Genomic DNA, 19,788 nt, shown 5'->3' with positions numbered 1-19,788 from the left:
GGAAGGGCAGCATGAGGGCAGCACAGGGGACGGTGTCTTCTGCTGGGCTTGGCGTGCCCCCTGACCCACAGGATGAGGCAGGTCGGGAGCAGCGCCTGCCTCGGGCAGCCAGAGCTGGGGCTGTTTACAGCCCATTGAACCCAAGCGCCATTTCCTCCCTGGAGGATCAAACCTAAAAGCAAAGAGATAAAGAGATGCTGTCTGGCCAGACTCCGGCGGAAGGAGAGTTTGGTGTATTTCCCTGGTGGGGTTGGGCCCGGCTCTTTTCTAGACCCTCTGGATCAACACACGCCTCCCAAATCAGCCCAGTCCTCGGGCAGTGCTTGGTTGCTGCAGGGACAAAACAGAGGCCCCAGGGCACATGGAAGGATGGAAGTGGCCAGTGCTTGGTGTGCGGCCAGGGAAAGGGGGGCAGCAGGGCCTGGTGGCAGCAGTGGTGTTATCAGGCCAAGCAGAACTTGCAACTGAGGAACCGGCGGGGGTGGGGGCTGTGAAGCCCCCCAGTCCTTGGTGAGAGGGACCTGAGTCTGAGGCAGCTGCTGGATATGCTTGGCATCCCCAGCTGTCTCTCTGGGCTGGGTCCTATGCTGGACATCAGGGTGTAGCAGAGAACAGGACGAGCAAGCAGAGCTCCTGAGAGGAGGGTGAGCCGTGGGCTGGTCAGGGGAAGAGGACCGGCAGCCCTGCTGGGGAGGGCTGAGGGTGGGGCTGGCCTGGGCAGGGTGGGCACCCTCAGCGGTGTCCCTGAGGCTAGTGGTGCAGTCACAGGGAGGCCACTCCAGACCCTCCTCCCTCCTCTCCCAAGGGGGAGCCTCAGGCTCTGCGGGTGTCTGGCAGCCCCATGCTGTTGATACGGGCAAGCAGCAGGCTGGCACGGATCTTTACAAAGATAATCTTTATTGATAATCACAGGCCACAGGGGTGAGACCTGAGGTTTGGGTTCTGGGGTGAAGGAGAACCCCTGTCCCCTTCCCTGGGCCTCTGCTGGCTAAGGAGGGACAAGGTGAGGGGGCCCCATGGTGCTCAGACAACCAGGGCCTCCCTGGCAGGGCAGGAGTGTGGGTGCCACAGAGACGGGTCCCTTGCAGAGCTGACCTGGAGCCCACCATCCCCATAGCCTGTGTGAGCACGAAGCCAGGACCCCCCGGGTGGGCTGTGCCCTGGGCTTGTCACTGATGCCAGTGGAGGCCGGCACCTGCCCCTCTCGGCACCTGAGACAGTGAGGGAAGATAGCTGCTGCCGTGAAGAACAAAGATGCTCTGAGCGCACACTTGCTGGGGCTGAGCTGAGGGGCGCACGGAGGCAGGCCCTGCCCGTGGTCTGGTCAGCTGTCCCTGCCACCGCTACTTTTCTGGTCTGAGGCTGTAGCCTTGGTCAAGTTCCCAGCTTCCCTCTTGAGAACGCTGAGCAAAGTCTGGGAGCTCTCTAGGATCTGGGGCCAGAGAAGTGAGAAGGTTGTTAATGTTCACCTGTTGGTAAGGTCCTACGCCCCAGCTGTCCTCACACTCAGGTGCAGGGACCTGGCTGGGGGTGCTGTAGCCAAGGGATCCTGTGTGGGGAAAGGCGGAAGCCCAAGAGGACTGGCAGACGGGGTGGCAGGGCCCTCTTCCCTCCTGAATCTGACCCAAAACACTTCCTCTCCATCCTCAAAGCCAGGTTGGGTTAGCACTGGCCCGTGCCGCGTGCTCTGCCCAAGACCTGGCTCTTCACATTGAGCAGAAAGAACCACATGGCTAGCGAGAACCGGATAAAGACCAGGACCCAGGATGCCCCAGGCCCCACAGACAACCCCACGGTCACTCCCACAGCAGCCTGGGTTCCTCAATGGGCCTGGCCACGCTGCCCCTGCCCGAAATGCCAGCGAGGCACAGACTGCCCACAGCTGGGAGCCCCAGACGGTCCTGACGCCCTGCCGTGGCAACACCCCTGCCGTGACTATCCCCCGATGCTCGGCCTGGCCTCCCGAGCTCCACCTTGAGGTAGGCGGCCTCCGTCTCCGCGATGGTCCGGTCGAACTCGTTGCGAGAGGCAATCTTGCGTGCCAGGTTCTCGTTGACGCGGGCCAGCTTCTCTGTCAGCTGCCTCACCTCATTCTGCAGCCGCTGCTTCTCGTCCTCCTCCTCCTGGATCTGCCGGCACAGCTCCTCCCGCTTCTGGCACAGCTCCTCTATGCCTGGGGGCCGGGAGGGGCGGCGCTGTGGGCCCAGGGCAGGAGCGCGGCGGCGGAGGGCGGGCCTCCTTACACCCGAGGAAGCCTGAGTCAGGCACCACCCCCGAGCGCCCGGCGCGGGGCCTGCGAGCCAGCGAGGGCTCGGGCCACGGACACCCAGCCCCCGGCACGGAGGGCTCTGCTCAGCCGCGCGATGCCCGCAGCGAGGCGGGTCCAGGGGCACCCCGCTGCGGCCCTGCGGCCCTCCCGACCTCCCCGTCCCGGCTGCGCCGCTCACACTTGACCAGCTCGTTGTTGTAGTTCTGCAGCGCCGCGCCCTGCTGGGTCATGGTCAACACCGCCGCGGGCCCCGCCACCCCAACCGCCGCGGAAGCAGCGCTGTCCGCGCCTGCGCACGACTCCCCGACAGCGCGCCGAACTAGCGCGTCATCGCTGAGCGCCTTGTGCGCGTCATGGCTGCGCGTGCAGACGTGCGTCATCGCCGCGCGCCGCGCCGAGCGGATCTCGGAGTCGGTGGGTGCAGATGGCGGCGGCAGTTGCGGTGGCGGAGGGGGACAGCGACTCCCGGCCCGGACAGGAGTTGTTAGTGGCCTGGAACACCGTGAGCACCGGCCTGGTGCCGCCGGCTGCGCTGGGGCTGGTGAGGCCTGGGAAGAGAGCGGCGGCCCCGCGCGGAGTTTCCGGGACCCTACGCGCTTTGGGGCGGTCACCCTCGGGTTCATACGGCTGTGTCCGTCACCCGCCTCTGTCCTGTCCTGCACTTTCCACCACCTTTCCGTTTCGTTTCGTTCAGCTCGGCTGGCAGCCTTTCCCTAGCTTCGGCCCAACGTCCGGGCACCACGGACAGGGGGCAATGGAGTTTTTGCAGCCTCCCTCTCAGCTTCTTCCCTTCCCCGCCTCTCCCCACCTCTATGTTGTGTTCCCCTCGCCTCACGGTTTTCTGCACTCCAGGTGTCTTCCCGAACCAGCGGTGCAGTCCCGCCAAAGGAAGAGGAGCTCCGGGCGGCGGTGGAGGTTCTGAGGGGCCACGGCCTACACTCGGTCCTGGAGGAATGGTTCGTAGAGGTGCTGCAGAACGATCTGCAGGCCAACATCTCCCCTGAGTTCTGGAATGCCATCTCCCAATGCGAGAACTCTGCGGATGAGCCCCAGTGCCTTCTGCTGCTCCTTGACGCTTTTGGCCTGCTGGAAAGCCGCCTGGATCCCTACCTGCGTAGTCTAGAGCTGCTCGAGAAATGGACTCGCCTGGGCTTGCTAATGGGCACTGGTGCTCAGGGGTTGCGAGAAAAAGTCCACACTATGTTGCGCGGAGTCTTGTTCTTTAGCACCCCCAGAACCTTCCAAGAGATGATCCAGCGTCTGTATGGGTGCTTCTTGAGAGTCTATATGCAGAGTAAGAGAAAGGGGGAAGGGGGCACAGACCCGGAACTGGAGGGGGAGCTGGACAGCCGGTATGCCCGTCGCCGGTACTACCGGCTCCTGCAGAGCCCGCTGTGTGCAGGGTGCAGCAGTGACAAGCAACAGTGCTGGTGTCGGCAGGCTCTGGAGCAGTTCCATCAGCTCAGCCAGGTCTTGTGAGTAGTCTGTCCCGATGGCCATGCCCTTGCTCCTTCTGGTTCCCCGCTGCTCCCCTGGGTCCAGCTGGCCTCAGCAGAAAGCTGGTGAGCCGTCCTGATAACCAGGAACATGACAGAGAGAGAGTCCCAGGGATTCCTGTGCAGTGTGTCCTGGACACAGGTGTCTCTCTTCTGTCACTCACCTCTAGTCCCACAGATTAATGTCTTGACCCTGGTAAGGCCCTATGTGGCTTGTGTCTGCAGCAGCAAATTTCTTAGCAACTCCAAACTTCCTGGACTCTGCAGAATTCCACTGTGCCTTTTGTCGATCCTGGGGAGGAATGATTCTCACCCTCGTCGACATTCCTTGTCCTGTAATTGTGAACAGAAGCTTGCTGCTGCTTTTCTCCAGGGAGATCAGGTCACTGTGAGGGCAAGCAGTCTCCTGTTAGTTTGGAGAGGAGAGGGTTTTGTTGTGAGAGACAGGACCTGTTGTAGTCCTCTAGCAATTGTCACACTCTTGGCTGTTTGTGGTGGCTTTGTCACATTGAACAGCGGTGTAGCCACGCAGCTATTTGAGAGGCCTTAGGTGGACTAAAGGAGTGGTCCTGTTGCTGGCAGGGGTCAGGGAGACCGTGAAGGGCTTCTGTTGGGCTCATCCCTGCAAAAGTTACACAGCAACCTTTCTCATCCTCCTCTTTAGTCGTTTTGTCACTGTAGACCAGAGACTGCACTGAAAGGCACAAACAGTGGCATCTGTACCTCTGCGGCCAGGGTAGCAGTGCAGTTGGTTGTTGTTTCAGAGTTGATCCTCGGAGATAAGGCTAGGGCCCCCGACAGCCACACCTGCTGCCACTGATCACATGGGGAAGGCCAGTGTCCTTACCTGGATAGAGGCCAGCTGGGCGGGGACAGCAGAGCCTGGGAGTGCTCTGTGCTCCTAGCGGCTTCTTGAAGCCTTTGGTACAACTGCCCCCCACAGCTGAGGATTGTGGGGAGGTGTGTGTGTGCGTGTGTGTGTGTGTGTGTGTGCTGCATGCACTCTACAGGCAGGGCTGTCCTGGCATGGGGCTGTTGTGGGCTAGAGGGGTCGGTGTGTGCTGTGGGTGCCCCATGGCCAGGGCTCTCCTCTAGACACAGGCTCAGTCTGCTGGAGCGGGTCAGTGCCGAGGCTGTGACTACCACCCTGCACCAGGTGACCCGGGAGAGGATGGAGGACCGTTGCCGAGGCGAGTACGAGCGCTCCTTCCTGCGTGAGTTCCACAAGGTGAGGACCCCTCCCTTGGACTGTGCCCTGATGGGGACAGGGGAGTAGGTTTCTGGCAAACCTGACACCTGGCTTCAGAAGCATCCAGAGCATGGAGGCCTGGGTGGGCCCAGACCAGGTGGTAGCTGGAGCTGTCTTGATGTGGGGTAGAGACCAGTACTTCTGGGCCCTGGTGACAGCGAGGATGCATCTGAGGTGCGCTCTTCGGATCTATGCAGAATCCCATGCTGCAGGCAGTACCAGGCCAGGATCCCGAGGGGGCTGCCTCAGGCAGGTGTGGCAAAGCTGGGCCCACCAGAGGAGCCACTGAATGGAGCCCCTTCTCCTGTTTGCTGCCCTACTTGAGTGTGGACTCACTTGGCCGGTCCCTCATGGACGGACCTACAGCCAGCCTGCACCACAGCCGGGAGCGAGACACTCTCACATGGGGCCTCCAGGCACCTGTGCTGTTGGGGTGTGACCTGGGGCTCTGCTCTGGGCTCCCAGAACAATAGGGGAGCTGGGCCCAGCCATGTGGGTCCCCCCACCCTGTTCCCACGTGTCACCTGTCCTTTCCTCAGTGCTTTGGAGTCCCCCTACTGAGGTGCAGATTGGCTGTGATGTTGGGCTTTCAAAGAGGGAGGGTGTCCCCACAGCGGTGGGCAAGAGTGGGTAGTAGGGTGGAGAGGGTGAACATCTGTGTGGTCTTGCCACTGGGTAGCAGGTCTGTGGGGCATGAGCACGCTTGGGCCCTGCAGCGGAATTGCCGCCTAGAGGTTTGTGCTCATCTGGGCCTCCCATCTGGTCTCAAGGGCGTGTTTATCCATTTAAGTGGGGTCAAGTGTGCCCACCAGGCACAGCGCACAGGTTGTGTGTGTCCATCACGTCTCACACTAGGGTTGCTCGTGCCAGTGATAAGTGTGGGCACTGGCGCGTGTGAGAGACATGAAGACTGCAGCGGGGCCAGGACGTCGCCTTTTGGGCCGTCACCCACCCTGCAGGTTTTGATGTGCTCCAGCCTCCAGACAGGTGGCCTTCGGGCTCCCCTCGGTCCTGGCTGACAGGGTGGGTGGCTGCGAGGCTCCTCCCAGCCTCTGAGTCAGCCTCGGGCTCACCATGCCTTCCTGTAGCTCACACTAGTGTTCTCCTGACAGTGGATCGAGCGGGTGGTCGGCTGGCTCGGCAAGGTGTTCCTGCAGGACAGCCCCGCCAGGCCTGCGTCTCCTGAGGCCGGCAACACCCTGCGCCGCTGGCGCTGCCATGTGCAAAGGTTCTTCTACCGCATCTACGCCAGCCTGCGCATCGAGGAGCTCTTCAGCATCATCCGAGGTCGTCCCGCCCCGGCCTTGGGGTCCACTCTCCCGTCTGGGGAGTCTTCCCAGGGCCTTTACTGTGTCTTGTCTGTGTCTGCGTCTGGGCTCACTGTGTCTGCGTCTGGGGCTCCTCTGTGTCTGCATCTGGGGCTCCCTGTGCCTTCGCCGTGTCTCCTCTGTGTCTGCATCTGGGGCTCCCTGTGCCTTCACCGTGTCTCCTTTGTGTCTGCATCTGGGGCTCCCTGTGCCTTCGCTGTGTCTCCTCTGTGTCTGCATCTGGGGCTCCCTGTGCCTTCGCCGTGTCTCCTCTGTGTTCGCGTCTGGGGCTCCCTGTGCCTTCGCTGTTGCTCTTGCAGGGGGGTGCACCGGGCAGTGCTGGGACCTTCCCCACCACGGCGTCCCCCGTGCCTGGATCAGGGCAGTTGTGGCAGATGCTGGACAGTGCTTCTGGGTGTCCACTGCTGTGCTCCTTTGGCCTTCGCTCCTGCTGGGGACTGGCCCCTGGGTGTTGCTCTGTCCACCCTGTGGCATTGTGGTTAAATGCATCAGCACGCCAGAGTGTCGGGGGATGTCTGGTGCCTAGCAGGTGGTCTCATCATCGTCCTGGGGCTGGCAAGCGCATGTCCTCTCCCACACTGCACGCACTCTGTACCAGCTTGCACGTGCGCACGCATCCGTGTCTGTCCCTGAGGGATGTTCCTCTTCTTGTAGACTTCCCAGACTCCCGGCCAGCCATCGAGGACCTCAAGTACTGCCTGGAGAGGACGGACCAGAGGCAGCAGCTGCTCGTGTCCCTCAAGGCTGCCCTGGAGACTCGGCTCCTGCATCCAGGTGCTGTGTGCTGCCCAGCCACCTAGCACTCTGGGCTTAGACACTCACCAGGGGGCCCATGTCCAGGGAGCCTGGGGCCCAATCTGCCAGCCCTGGACTTGTAGGTCTAAGGAAGAAATGGGTTGAGAAGCAATTGGCGAAGCCTTAGGGGATCTGAGGTGCCCGTCAGCTTGCTTGTTTCTTCTTTGGAGGGAGTCAGGGCTGACCGGTAGGTCTGAGGTGATGAGACTTAGTTCTCTCAGAACAGACCTCCCTGCAGGGCAGGGCCCGTGAGCAGGTAGACGTGGGGATGGGGGGACAAGGGAATGAGGCTGCAGTGGGGACCTGTAGACCACCTGACTGGCATGGCCAGCTGTCTACTCGGGCGTTGCCCCTGGGAGGCTGTGGTCCCGGGCACTGCATGACTGCTGGCTTCTGCCCTGGCTGCAGGCGTCAACACGTGTGACATCATCACCCTCTACATCTCCGCCATCAAGGCGCTGCGCGTGCTGGACCCTTCCATGGTCATCCTGGAGGTGGCCTGTGAGCCCATCCGCCGCTACCTGAGGTGAGGGCCGCAGCTGGCCCAGGAGCCACTGGGACCCCGGGCGTCCTGCTGAGCTCCTCGTGGTCCTGGGGGCAGCCGGAGGGTGTGTTCGGCCCTCAGGACACAAGGTCTCCCCAGGCTGGGCTGAGTGCACGCGATCAGGCCCCGGGCTCTTTCCTTTTCTCTTGCCCGTGTCGGGCACCTGTCCTTGTCACACGGTGTCACCGTGCTCCTGTGTGCAGCTGCCAGAGGCCCACCACAGCCCTTCCTCAGCCTCCCCATCTCCAGCACAGAGAGAAGCTCTTCCACTTGGCCTCGCCTTGGTGCTGACCAGTCCCCAAGGCCGACCAGGCAAGGAGAGTGGGTTCTGCTGTCCCGGCCTTTCCCACGACAAGGAACAGACACTCCCTGGGGCTCTTCGGTGGAGAAAGTGTTGGAATGAGGACCTTGACATGGCTGCCTGGGAATTCCTCAGGGGTCGCAGAGGCCCTGGCTCGGGGCTGGCAGGCACAGTGGCCCCCAGGAGCTGAGCAGCAGGAGCCGGTGGAATCTGGCCCCTACCTGGACTTGTTTGGTGGTTTGTGGCTGTAACTGGCCTGGCTTATGAGCCAGTTCTTTGTTTTTTCTTTTTTTTGAGATGGAGTCTTGCTCGTTGGCCCAGGCTGGAGTGCAGTGGCGCAATCTCGGCTCACTGCAAGCTCCGCCACCCGGGTTCACACCATTCTCCTGCCTCAGCCTCCCAAGTAGCTGGGACTACAAGCACCCGCCACCATGCCCAGCTAACTTTTTGTATTTTTGGTAGAGACGGGGTTTCACCGTGTCAGCCAGGATGGTCTCGATTTCCTGACCTCGTGATCCGCCCGCCTCAGCCTCACAAAGTGGTGGGATTACAGGCTTGAGCCACTGCCCCCAGCCCTTTTTTCTTTTTTTTTCTTGGTACAGGCTCTCGCTCTGTCGGAGTGCAGTGGCAGAGCCCTATCTCCCTGCAGCCTCGGACACCTGGGCTCGAGTCTTCCTGGCTCAGTGTCCCTGAGTGCTGGGATCGCAGGTGCACAGGCCGGCCTTGCGCTCGCAGCTCCCGCTGCTCCCATGTTGTGTTGGTTTTATTTGTTTTTAAGGAGTCTAATGGGCCTGTGTTTAGTAAATAGCCCGTCACCACTGAGTGTAGAGGCAGGGTCGGTGGTGCTGGCCTAGATGGGGCCGGGACTGGAATGAGTGGTGGGAGGTGCACGCGGGGTGTTCTCACTGTGGGCCACAGCAGCACTCACATCGGCAGGACACGGGAGGACACAGTGCGGCAGATTGTGGCCGGGCTGACGGGGGACTCGGACGGGACAGGGGACCTGGCTGTTGAGCTGTCCAAGACCGACCCGGCGAGCCTGGAGACAGGCCAGGACAGCGAGGATGACTCGGGCGAGCCAGAGGACTGGGTCCCGGACCCCGTGGATGCCGATCCAGGTTAGCTTGCCCCGCGTGGTCCATTTCACCAGTTGGGTGGGGGGCTTCAGCCAGGCCGTCTGCTCTGGACTCATCCCTTGTCACAGAGCTTGGCTGTGTCAGGTGTGGCCAGTGTCTCAGAGGCTTGAGGGTGTCAAAGGTCAGGGCAGTGCTCCGCCGCCTGCCAGCCTGGGCAGGCCGGTGATGGGCTGTGTTCCTCTGTGGCTGGTCACTCTGGCCGTGGGGGATGCCTTGCCTCCCACCGCTTGTGAGCTGTGGGGTGTCCCTGCCCCACCACTGTACCTGGCAGAGGAGTGAAGAAGTGGGTGACCGCTGAGCTCTGTACTGATTTGGGCCTCAAAGTTCCGTTAGGGTGCCAGCTCCTGCTCAGAGCCCATCTGTGCCTGGCCCTCGTGTGCGAGGGCTCTGAGGGCTGTGGGGCCCAGGCCTGGCCCCTGCCCTGGCACAGATGGTAAGTCTTCAACACATCTTTAGTCTGTCTCAGAGGAAAACCCCAGGACCTTTGGCTTGTCCCCTAAGCCTGCATGGGAGTCCCGGGAGGTCCCTGTGGGGTGAGAGGGGCTGGGGATTGAAGCTGTTGCCCCAGGACCTGACTCCAGGTCTCCTGGGAGGCTCAGGGCTGCTCCCAGCCTCGAGGGCCTTCAGGAAGAGCCACGCTGGGCTGTGCCGTCTGGCTGGGCGGGATGGGAGGGGGGCGGCCCTGTCCTTGCCCAGGTGCCTGTCAGGTGACACCCCTGCCCCCACCACGCCAGGGAAGTCGAGCTCCAAGCGGCGTTCCTCGGACATCATCAGCCTGCTGGTCAGCATCTACGGCAGCAAGGACCTCTTCATCAACGAGTACCGCTCGCTGCTGGCCGACCGCCTGCTGCACCAGTTCAGCTTCAGCCCCGAGCGGTGAGGCCTGTGATGTGCCGGCCATCTCCAGGGGTGCCGGGGACTTTGCCGAGCCTCTGTCGGGACAGGGCCCTGACGCCGTGCCTGGGGCCTGGTTGGAGCTGTGCTTCCGCCCCCACTCCTGGCTGGGGGTGTGCTGGCCATCGGGGTGCCCACACAGGCCCCCTGCTCTGCCTGGGGGGCACCCCTGTGCCCTGCCACAGGTGCTCCTTGGGGCTGGGGATCATCGCGACCCCCTGCCCAGACGCTCGTCTTTCCAGGGAGATCCGCAATGTGGAGCTGCTGAAGCTGCGCTTTGGCGAGGCCCCAATGCACTTCTGTGAGGTCATGCTGAAGGTGGGTCCCAGCCCCGCCCGCTGCCCGGCCGCCCCGCAGGTCCCCCGTGACACCGGCTCCTCCTCAGGACATGGCGGACTCCCGCCGCATCAACGCCAACATCCGGGAGGAGGATGAGAAGCGGCCAGCGGAGGAGCAGCCACCGTTCGGGGTCTACGCTGTCATCCTGTCCAGTGAGTTCTGGCCGCCCTTCAAGGACGAGAAGCTGGAAGTCCCCGAGGACATCAGGGCAGCCCTGGAGGCTTACTGCAAGAAGTACGAGCAGCTCAAGGTACCTCCATGCCAGGCCGCCCCACGGGCTCTCGGCACCCCTACCCTGTACTGCGGGGCTCCCAGCAGCCTGGTGCCTGTGGCCGCCCCTTTGTCGCCCAAGTGTCTCTGGGTTGGTCCTGTCTCGCAGCCACCCCTGCAGGAGAGGGAGTGGGCCTGGCCCAGGCTCTCTCCGCCTTCCTCCCAGCAACCCCGTGTCCCCCGTGAGTGAGCATCCCCGCGGGCTTCCTCCCAGCGAGCCCGTGCCCCCTGTGCCCCCTGTGACTGAGTGTCCCCGCGGCCCACAGGCGCTTGGGTGGGGGCTGTGCTGGGCCCAGGTCTCCTGAGCTGCTTCATGGGGACCCCTGTGGCCACAGCAGGCCCTGCCCTCTGAGCGTTTCCTCCTCTTTTGTTATCTACTCTCTGCCTCTCAGAACCAGGGGCTTGGGGTGCCTTGCGTCACTGCAGGGAGGCAGCTAGGGAGCCAGGGTTGCCCTCTGCCCAGGGCAGCACTCCCAAGCGCACCTGACCCCCAGGACCCCAGGCCTGCCCCCTTCTCCAGGTCTGTTTCCTCGAGAACTGCCTTTGCAGGCTCCAGTGGTACTTGAGGACCGGGGCTGGGTCTGTGGTGGAAGTAGGAGGGAAGCAGATGTGGGGAGTGGAGGAGCGAGCCCTGGCCTGGAGGTCACTGGCAGTTGGGGACAGTGTGCCCAGAGGATGATATTGGCCACGTTTGGCTCACTTCCCCTGGCAGCACTGCTGATCCCAGCAGTCCCAGGACAGGCGTCCAGAGCCTGAGGGATGGAACTAGGCTTGGAGGTTCTTTCCCTGAGCTCATAGTCAGGTGGGATGTGTTGGCTCGGGGAGGAAGGGGTTAGGATGGTCGTCACAGGCAGGTTCCAGGGCTATCAGTCTGATGTGTGGGGCCTGTGAGGCCTCCGGTGTGCCCAGCGAGTGCTCAGGACTGGGGGGAGCTGGACATCCCAGTGGGGGACATGTGAGGAGAGGGTCCTGGGGCACAGCTGGCATCCAGTCTGCAGACCCCAACCCCAGGTACCCCAGGAGGGGGATGGTCCAGCCTCAGCCCGGGCAGGAGGAGCAGCCTCAGGACAGAGCCGCCAGGAGGCCGGTGGGTGGGGCTGAGTTCAAGGGAGGGTCCACAGCTTCTCCAGGTCTGCTGTGAAGGAGGCTGGACCTAGTTGTGTTTTCTTTTGCAAGTAAGAGGGCCTTGCTGTGTTGACAGACCAAGGGAACTTACTCCTAGGGAAGTGCAGGGCGATGTGTCCACTTTAGAAACCAAGGGGGAAGCTTCCTTCCAGAGACAGACAAGGGGAGGGCCAGGCAGAGGCCCCCAGGCCAGGAGGCCAAGGGGCTGTGGTAGGGTTGGGCTGCTGAGCACGGTGGCGAATGCCTACTGCCTCCCTTCAGGCCTCAGCTTGGCTCTAGAAGAGTCCAGGTGTCCCTTGCAGCTTGTGGAGGGTCCGTGTGGCTTGCACCTGCTCCCAGTGGAAAGGAGCACCCTGGCCATCCCCGCACCTCGAGCTCTGGCCTGTGCTACAGCCTGGTGTCTCTGCAGCCTGCGGGCACCGCACCCCACTGCGTTCTGGTACAAATCATCTGTGTGGCCTGGCTCCGTGCTCGGTCCCTTTCCCCCTGCCCCTCTGGCTGCCTCAGGCTCTCCGGCGCCGCTTCCAGGCAAGGCCCCAGTGGCCTCCCTCCAGGGTCCCGCCTTGGGTCCCAGGCATGGCTCAGCCACTGCCCATTGCTCAGGCCTGATGTGCTGGGACAGCCATACTCTAGTGCCCTTTGTCTTAACTTCAGCGGGACACAGGAGTGGCTCAGGAAGGCCCCGGGGCTGTGCTGAGAGGTCCCACCAGCAGAGCTCCTGGCCAAGTGACCTTGCTGGACACGTGGCTGGCCATGCAGCCCACAGCGTCACCCCTGAGCCGGTTGCTCCTGAGCCCTTGTATCTGTCCTGCTGCAGGCTGACCAGTGGCATTTGTGGAGGTCACGGCCTTGAAGCCAGAGCTAGGACCTAGGCAAGCCACTGACTCCACCTCCATTTTCTGTCCATAAAGGGGTTTGTTTCCATTAAAAGCTGCCGGATCCTGGAAGGACTCAGGAGCCCTTGGCCCACAGAGCAGGTGTGTCAGTGCCCCGGTGCCACCAGAACAAAGTACCACAAACCAGGGGGCTTAAAAGAAACTTATCATCTTACAGAGGTCAGAAGTCTAAAGTCAGGGTCAGCAGGGCCCTCCGAAGGCTCTAGGGGAGGCTGCTTCCTCCCCTCTTCCAGATTCTGGGGGATCCAGGAGCTCCTGGGCCTGTGGATGCCTCGCTCTGGTCTCTGCCGCGTCGCCCGTGATATTCCCCCGTGTCTCTGTTCCTATCTCCCTCTTAGAAAGACACTCAGTCTATTCCAGGGTGACATCATCTTAATTATATCTTTAATGACCGTATTTCCAAATAAGATCCTATCAGAGGCACCGGGAGTTAGGGGTTCATGTGTCTTTTTTCGAGGGGCACAATTCAGTGCATGACAATCTGCCCCGTGGCGGGCCCCTCCCACGTGCAAATGACAGCCCCAGTGTCCCCAAAAGTCTTCACCATTTCAGCATCAACTCCAAGTCCAAATCTCATCTAAATATCATCCACACAAAGTTCCACACACATCTCAGTCTGTAAATGCATCTAAACGAGGTACAGGTGAGGCTGGAGTGTGCTCCATTCCTCCAGCTGGGACGCCGTGAAATCAGCCAACAGATGATCTGTTTCAAAAGTTCAACCGTAAGACAAGCATAGACATTCCCACCCCAAAAGGGAAAACTGGGAGGAAAAAGGTTGGCAGGTCCCAAACGAGTCCAAACCCAGCAGCCGAAATTCCCCTTGACTTCCAGGCCTGCGAATCCTCTTTGGCTCCCTGCTCCGTCCTTGGCCTGCAGGGGCAGCCCCACACCGTCAGCCTCAGCCTCGGCAGCTCTGCTCTTGGAGCCTGCCTTCCTTTCAGTCCAGCCTGGCAGCACTTCTGCTGGTGTAAAATTCTCACACCTCGTTGGCTTACCATGCAGCTCACCAGTGCCGAAGCCTTCAGACAGGCGGGTCCGCAGCCCTTTCCCGGAGGCCCCACCTGTCCCTGTCTGCTGCTGAGATGGTTAGTTGGAAGTTGGATACACAGGTCACACCTCATTTTTAGCAAACCCTGGTCCAGCCACACCCTTGGCCACGTCTCAGAGCTGCCTGTATAGAGCATTTTTCAGATCCCCAAGGGATGGTGCCTTTTTGCTTAATGGTCTCTGCCTCACTGATTGTCTCCCTCTTGCATTCTGCTATAAGTAGCAAGGAGAAGCCAGGTGGCACCTTCCACACTGCTTGGAAATCTCAGCTTGATATCCAGGCTCATCAGCTGCAGGCCCCACTTTGCACCCAACAGCAGAGCAGCAGCCAGCCAAGCTCTCTGCTGCCTCCTCCGGTTTCCAGTAGCACAGTCATTTCCACCTGAGACCTCACTGGAAGCACCTGTTGGGTCGGCATTGCTGCTGACATCCAGCCTGTGATGCTGTGTGTACTCTCCAAGACGGCAGCAGCTCTCCTCTCCCAGCCGTTTCCAGGCTTGTCTTCATGCCTTTACTACCGACAGCCGCGCAGGCCCCTCACCACAGTTCTTCCAGCCTCTCCCCGTCACCCGCTTCCAAAGCTGCTGCCACAGTTCTTGGTGTTAGGTTTCGGCAGCACCCTTCCTGGTACCAAAATCTGTTCATTTCTTGTGGCTGCTGTGACAAAGTGTCACAAACTGGGTGGCTTAAAAACCAGAAATTGTCTTAGTTCTGGAGGCTGGAAGTCCAAGATGAAGGTATTGGCAGCCCCATTCCCTCTGAAACCTCTTAGAGACCTCTGTTGCCCCCCAGCTTCTGGTGTTTGCCACAGCCCTTGGTGTTTCTTGGCTTGTGGTCGCGATGCTACAGGTGGCCTCTGTCTTCGTGTGGCCCCCTCCCTGCCTGCCTCTGTCTTCCTATCTTTCCTTTTCTTAGAAGGACTCCCAGTCAATTGGATTAGGGTACACCCCTCTCCAGTGTGACCTCAGTTACATCTGCATCAACCCTGTTTGCCAATATGGCCACATTTCCAAGCACTGGGGGTCAGGAGGCTGATGTAGCCTTTTCAGGACACACCTTATGATGCTGGCCCCATTGCCGTTCCATGGTGGCTGAGCAGGTGGGGACCCCACCCAGTCCTGTGCTCTCGCTGCTCACCTGCCTGCCAGGGCCAGGTGGGGCAGGTGGCTCTGGGAGCCCCTTTCTCACTGGGTACCAGGTGGCAGAGTCCATGGGCCTGAGTCCCCTGCAGCCAAGCTGCCCATGCTGACACTAGCCCTCCTTAGGCCATGCGGACCCTCAGTTGGAAGCACACCCTGGGCCTGGTGACCATGGACGTGGAGCTGGCCGACCGCACGCTGTCTGTGGCGGTCACCCCGGTACAGGCGGTGATCTTGCTGTATTTTCAGGACCAAGGTGAGCCCACCAGTCCCTAGCTGGTCTGCCCCGGCCACACGGCCCAGCTGTGGGTGAGAGGCTGTTCCCCAGTGAGGGTGTGGTTTGGGGCAGCTGCGCCAGCAGGCAGCACCCTTCCCTTTCCCACGGGCAAGGCAGGGTGGTCTGGGAGCCCTCCGACCTCTGGGCTGACAGGAGGCAGGGGAGGTGCAGCCCGTGCCCAGGCTGCCCAGCGTTCCGGTGACTCTGCATGCAGCCAGCTGGACCCTGGAGGAACTGAGCAAGGCGGTGAAAATGCCCGTGGCGCTGCTGCGGCGGCGGATGTCCGTGTGGCTGCAGCAGGGTGTGCTGCGCGAGGAGCCCCCTGGCACCTTCTCTGTCATTGAGGAGGAGCGGCCTCAGGACCGGGACAACATGGTGCTCATCGACAGTGACGACGAGAGTGACTCCGGCATGGCCTCCCAGGCTGACCAGAAGGAGGAGGAGCTGCTGGTGCGTGTGCGGGCCCCACGGGGGGCTGAGGGGCAGGGGGAAGGCCTGCAGGTGCCTGACGGGGGCTGGCCTGTGTCCGCAGCTCTTCTGGACATACATCCAGGCCATGCTGACCAACCTGGAGAGTCTCTCGCTGGATCGCATCTACAACATGCTCCGCATGTTTGTGGTGACTGGGCCTGCACTGGCCGAGATTGACCTGCAGGAGCTGCAGGGCTACCTGCAGAAGAAGGTGCGGGACCAGCAGCTCGTCTACTCGGCCGGTGTCTACCGCCTGCCCAAGAACTGCAGCTGACACACCCGCCTGCCCGCCCGCCCGCCAGGCGCTGCCCTGCAGGTGCTCTTGTCCTCCCATGCCAGCCCCCGCCCGCCTGTGTCCCAGAATGCACTGCTCAGGAGCACGCCCACCCCCACCCCCACAGTGTGCAGATTAAAGCAAGTCAGATCGTCCTTTTCTGTACTGGTGGCTTTGTGGGGCCCCCCAGGATCCTCCTCTAGCCTGGGCCTCTCTCTCAGCCTGGCAGGGCCTGCTCCTCAGCAGCAGGTGAGGGGCCACCCAGGCCTACACATCTGCACTGGGAACGTAGCCTCCTGAGAGGATCCTGGGCCGCCCCCCGCCCAGGGTGCTCAGGAAGCAGCGTGTGAAGGCCCACGTCACACGTGGGCCACGGCTCAGGCAGCCACGTCCTAGGGCTTGGTGCTACCCGCCAGACCTCCAGCTCCATCCCTGCGCCTCTGGTCTTTAGAGGGAGCCCTGGGGTCACCCTCTGCTCAGCCTGTGCCCACCTCCACGTGCCAGGCCAGGAGGTCTCGGGCGAGGTTGGAATGTTGTGTGGGTTCGGTTGGAATTGCTGAGGCTGGCGAATGACCTCTAGGCCAACACGCCTCATCTCCAGCAGCGAGGCTCTGCCGAAGGCTATGCCCTGGTGGCCAGAGGGACTGGGCACTTGTCCCCTGCTCCACACTCAGGCAGGGTGGCCGGAGGGCTCAGCTTCACAGGTGTGCCTCAGAAAGGCAGGTCACCCCCACGTCCCCCACACGTGTGGTCACGCGTGTGGAGGCTGCCCAGGTCCTGTCCTAGAGGCTGGCACTAGGAGAGGAAGACGCCACAGGGCGTCTAGGGTCCAGTTCTGGGCTCTTCTGCTGCTAAAACCTGGGCCTCTGTCCCAGAGGTGCCGTTTCCAGGCCAGACACGTTCCACCCCGATGACGCCGTCCTCATGGGGGACAAAGGCCCTTTGAACCGGTGCCTCGAGTCCCGCTCCTGCTGCAGCGCCTTCCCAGGCTGTGAGCTGCGCCTGGTTTCAGTGCTCCCACCACTGTCCCCAGATGCCCTTGCTGGTTCCCACATGTCCACTGTCCTGGGCTCCTGCAGCCGCCGCCCAGCACCCTCCTACCTCTCCAGCTCTGGCCTGTTTGAGCCGTCCCGTTCCGTGGACATCCCTGCACCCTTCTTGCTCTGGAGAACTCTTTGCCTCAGGGCTTGAAAGAGGAAGTGGCCGGGATTAGGCAGGCACCAAATGCACAGCCTGTGCCCGTCAGGCCTCTGCCCCGCCGAGGAGGGCTGCTTCCGCCAGTGCGGTATCTCCCCTCTAGCCCTGGGCCCTGCCACCTGCTCCACTTCACTCCAAGGCTGTGCTGCTGTCACAAAAAGAGGGACCCCTCTCCTGATTTCTGGTGGGGGGGTCCTGATTGCTCTGACGCCCCCTGTCCCTCCTCAGGTGGTGGCCTTGCCTGAATCCCGCTGTCCATGGCCACCACGTGGCCCCAGGCTGGGTGTGCCATTGTCCTAACCAGGATACAAACCTGCTGGGCTGGCCTGTCGGGTGTCACTGCCAGCCTGGCTCTGGTACACCTTTTGTTCTGTGTCTTGTGGATTCCATCTCTGGTTGTGTCCTGAAGACAAGGGCGAAGGGTGCATCTCGGGTCACGGTGTCACTCGGCAAGTCAGAGGTCGGAGGATCCCAGCAGGAGGGTGCCTGTCAACAGGCGAGGGGGTCCCTGGTGACCAGGGCCACTGGGGCCAGACTGTGCCCGCCCCACCCCCCACGCCCCATGGGTCCTGAGCTGGCAGGAGGCCTGGCCTCGGTTGGCTGTGGGGCAGGTGTTTCCTTCTGCTGCCTGGTGGTTTGCTTGGCAGGTCCAGAGGAGGGGAGGCTGGGAGGGCAGGGGCCTCTCTCCCAGCCTGGAACAGCAGGTTCAGGGAGGAGGCTGAAACCAACCCTGGCCATGCCGGCCTGCGGTCGACTTCCTTGGGCAACGCTTGCCTTTTCTGCAGAGGGAAAAGCTCCTGGGGGCTCCAACTTCAGTGACACCTTTAGTCTGGAGCCTTGGATGGGGGATGTCTGGGAGGCAGGGCTTGGGGTCCTGCTCAGACAGGGGTGGCCAGTGTCCCCCCAGACCTTTCCAAGTTGATGGGGGATTCCCTCGGGTGCCGGCAGCCCTTCTGACCTGAGCTTTGCCAGGGAGTGAGCCAGACCCTCCCAGAAGCAGTGGTGAGGGAGGCTGGGTGCAAGCCTCTTAGCCCTCCTTGGCCCCTTCCTGCCCCGGCCCTGGAGGAAGGTGACCTGCAGCCAGCTGGAGCCCAGCCCACACGCTGAGCTGCCGCAGCCCTTATGCCAGGAGGGAGCTGAGGCCGAGGCTGCCTGCCGCCCACCCCGCAAGGTTGCCAGGCCACCACACCCACATCAGGGCCTGGAGTGCTGCCCACCCCCTTTCACTGTGAAGGATTTGGCCGGGTGCGGTGGCTCACACCTGTAATCCCAGCACTTTGGGAGGCCGAGACGGGCGGATCACGAGGTCAGGAGATCGAGACCATCCTGGCTAACACGGTGAAACCACTGAAGGACTGCCTGTAAGACCAGGCCAGCCCCACTGCTGCCTCTGCCTCAGAGCTGGCCTGAGCTGGCCGGGCTCTCAGGCCTCTTGTCCACCCTACCCGTCCCATTCCCAGAGCTGCTTGTCCATGGCTCCTCGAATTGCAGTGCCCAAGGGCAAATGACACACTGGCATCGCGAGCCCCCCCACCCCCACCTCACAATCCCACTGTGAAGTCAGCGCCTTCCAACAGTTCCGTCAGAGGTGTGCAGTGGGGCCAGGGCTGGACATGGCCCCTGGTCCCTGGCCTGCGTCCTGCCTGCGTGGCGGCCCCCTGGGCCTCACATGTTTGTCCCTTCTGCTCATCCCTGCTGCAGGTGCCTTCTTCTGTCCCCGAACCCCGCTCCCAGCCATGGCTCCCCTTCCCCAGGCAAGGCGGGAACTCTGGTGTCCTTCTGGTGGCCACCAGGGCAGGGGCAGACTTGGGGGCCCTCCACAGGCAGGTGACCGGCCCGTGGCCATGTGGCCCTGTCTCTGCAGCTGGAACCTACTGTGAATGCAGCCTTGGCCTCAGCCGCGAGGCCCTCATCGCCCTCCTTGTGGTGCTGGCGGGCATCAGTGCCAGCTGTTTCTGTGCCCTCGTCATCGTGGCAATTGGTGTCTTGCGGGCCAAGGGGTGCGTGAACCCCGGGGCTGGGAGAGGGTGGGAGTGAGGCCAGGCTGCCCGCCCTGGGCCCTTGGTCTTGCAAGAGGGGCTTTACCCCCTGGGTGGGCTGTCACCTGGGGTAGAAATGGCGTTTCCTAGGCGTGTGTTGGGTGAGGTCCGGGGGCCCAGCACTGTTCCAGGACTCATGTTGGCCTTTGTCCCCTCAGTGAAACATGCCTGAGACAAGTGGACAACAGGTGAGCACCAGGGAGGCCCTCGAGGGGGGCGCGCTGTCTCAGAGGAGGCCCTTGGGGGGGGGAGCTATCCCAGGGGAGTCCCTGGAGGAGGAGGGGTGCTGTCCCTGGAGGAGGAGGGGTGCTGTCCCAAGGGAGGCCCTTTGTGGGGGTGCACTGTTCCAGACGCTGGCCTGTCCTGGGGGACCAGGACTCTACCAGCTTGTGCTGACCCGGCCCGTCATGCAGGTTGGTGGAGAATTTTGGGGTCCAGGAAGATCGCATGGACCTGCACCCGGTATATGTGGAGTCCCAGCTAATGGACGCTGACCTGGAGGTCTCCATGGTGCCACCACTAGAGGATCAGAGCCTTGTGGCCATCTCCATGGAGGCTTGTCCAGAGGAGCCGCCACCACCCCCACCCCTACCACCTGAGTAGGGCTGAGGGCAGCTGGGGGAGAGGAATTAAAGTGTATTTAGTGGTTGTGCACTGTCCTCCCTGCAGGCTCTCACACCCCTCAAGGCTGCATCATGG

General features: G+C 62.2%; 2 protein-coding genes and 1 long non-coding RNA gene across 5 annotated transcripts; 2 read left to right on the top strand and 1 right to left on the bottom strand.

Annotated features, from left to right (window-relative positions):
• The first annotated feature begins 2,595 nt into the window (after nucleotides 1-2,595).
• Nucleotides 2,596-16,008, top strand: ANAPC2 (anaphase promoting complex subunit 2). 3 transcript variants are annotated; one of them, XM_024252355.3, is made up of 14 exons: nucleotides 2,636-2,810; nucleotides 3,122-3,744; nucleotides 4,861-4,993; nucleotides 6,127-6,301; nucleotides 6,997-7,116; nucleotides 7,546-7,663; nucleotides 8,919-9,100; nucleotides 9,853-9,994; nucleotides 10,255-10,330; nucleotides 10,398-10,601; nucleotides 12,658-12,723; nucleotides 14,958-15,087; nucleotides 15,323-15,558; nucleotides 15,641-16,008. In XM_024252355.3, exons 1-14 carry the CDS (start codon nucleotides 2,694-2,696, stop codon nucleotides 15,851-15,853), a joined length of 2,535 nt encoding a protein of 844 aa, XP_024108123.1. In that variant the 5' UTR covers nucleotides 2,636-2,693; the 3' UTR covers nucleotides 15,854-16,008. The 3 variants fall into 3 exon arrangements, with proteins under 3 accessions (XP_002820467.1, XP_024108123.1, XP_054377235.1); XM_002820421.5 differs by lacking the exon at nucleotides 12,658-12,723 and having other exon boundaries at nucleotides 2,596-2,810; XM_054521260.2 differs by lacking the exon at nucleotides 15,641-16,008 and having other exon boundaries at nucleotides 15,262-15,452.
• Nucleotides 13,104-19,274, bottom strand: LOC134759811 (uncharacterized). Its single transcript, XR_010136629.1, has 2 exons — nucleotides 18,312-19,274; nucleotides 13,104-17,536 (listed from the first exon to the last, which is right to left on the bottom strand). It is a non-coding gene; the product is annotated as an uncharacterized LOC134759811 (long non-coding RNA).
• TMEM210 (transmembrane protein 210) lies at nucleotides 18,595-19,748 on the top strand. Its single transcript, XM_003777505.5, has 4 exons — nucleotides 18,595-18,751; nucleotides 18,915-19,050; nucleotides 19,248-19,277; nucleotides 19,503-19,748. The coding sequence occupies exons 1-4, from the start codon at nucleotides 18,664-18,666 to the stop codon at nucleotides 19,690-19,692; spliced, it is 444 nt and encodes a 147-aa protein (XP_003777553.3). The 5' UTR covers nucleotides 18,595-18,663; the 3' UTR covers nucleotides 19,693-19,748.
• The last annotated feature ends 40 nt before the right edge of the window (nucleotides 19,749-19,788 follow it).

This window comes from Pongo abelii, chromosome 13 (assembly GCF_028885655.2).
Source record: "Pongo abelii isolate AG06213 chromosome 13, NHGRI_mPonAbe1-v2.0_pri, whole genome shotgun sequence".
NCBI classification, from domain to species: domain Eukaryota; kingdom Metazoa; phylum Chordata; class Mammalia; order Primates; family Hominidae; genus Pongo; species Pongo abelii.
Note: the sequence above shows the minus strand (reverse complement) of the source record. Positions and strands in the feature narration are given on the sequence as shown.

Excerpts from the sequence above, each read along its gene's own strand:
- TMEM210 (XM_003777505.5), top strand. The coding sequence starts at position 18,664 with ATGGCCCCTGGTCCCTGGCCTGCGTCCTGCCTGCGTGGCGGCCCCCTG. Across the intron at positions 18,752-18,914 it reads TCTGCTCATCCCTGCTGCAG|CTGGAACCTACTGTGAATGC; the intron begins GTGCCTTCTTCT and ends CTGTCTCTGCAG. Across the intron at positions 19,051-19,247 it reads GGTGTCTTGCGGGCCAAGGG|TGAAACATGCCTGAGACAAG; the intron begins GTGCGTGAACCC and ends TTGTCCCCTCAG.
- ANAPC2 (XM_024252355.3), top strand. The coding sequence starts at position 2,694 with ATGGCGGCGGCAGTTGCGGTGGCGGAGGGGGACAGCGACTCCCGGCCC. Across the intron at positions 7,117-7,545 it reads GACTCGGCTCCTGCATCCAG|GCGTCAACACGTGTGACATC; the intron begins GTGCTGTGTGCT and ends CCCTGGCTGCAG. Across the intron at positions 15,559-15,640 it reads AGAAGGAGGAGGAGCTGCTG|CTCTTCTGGACATACATCCA; the intron begins GTGCGTGTGCGG and ends CTGTGTCCGCAG.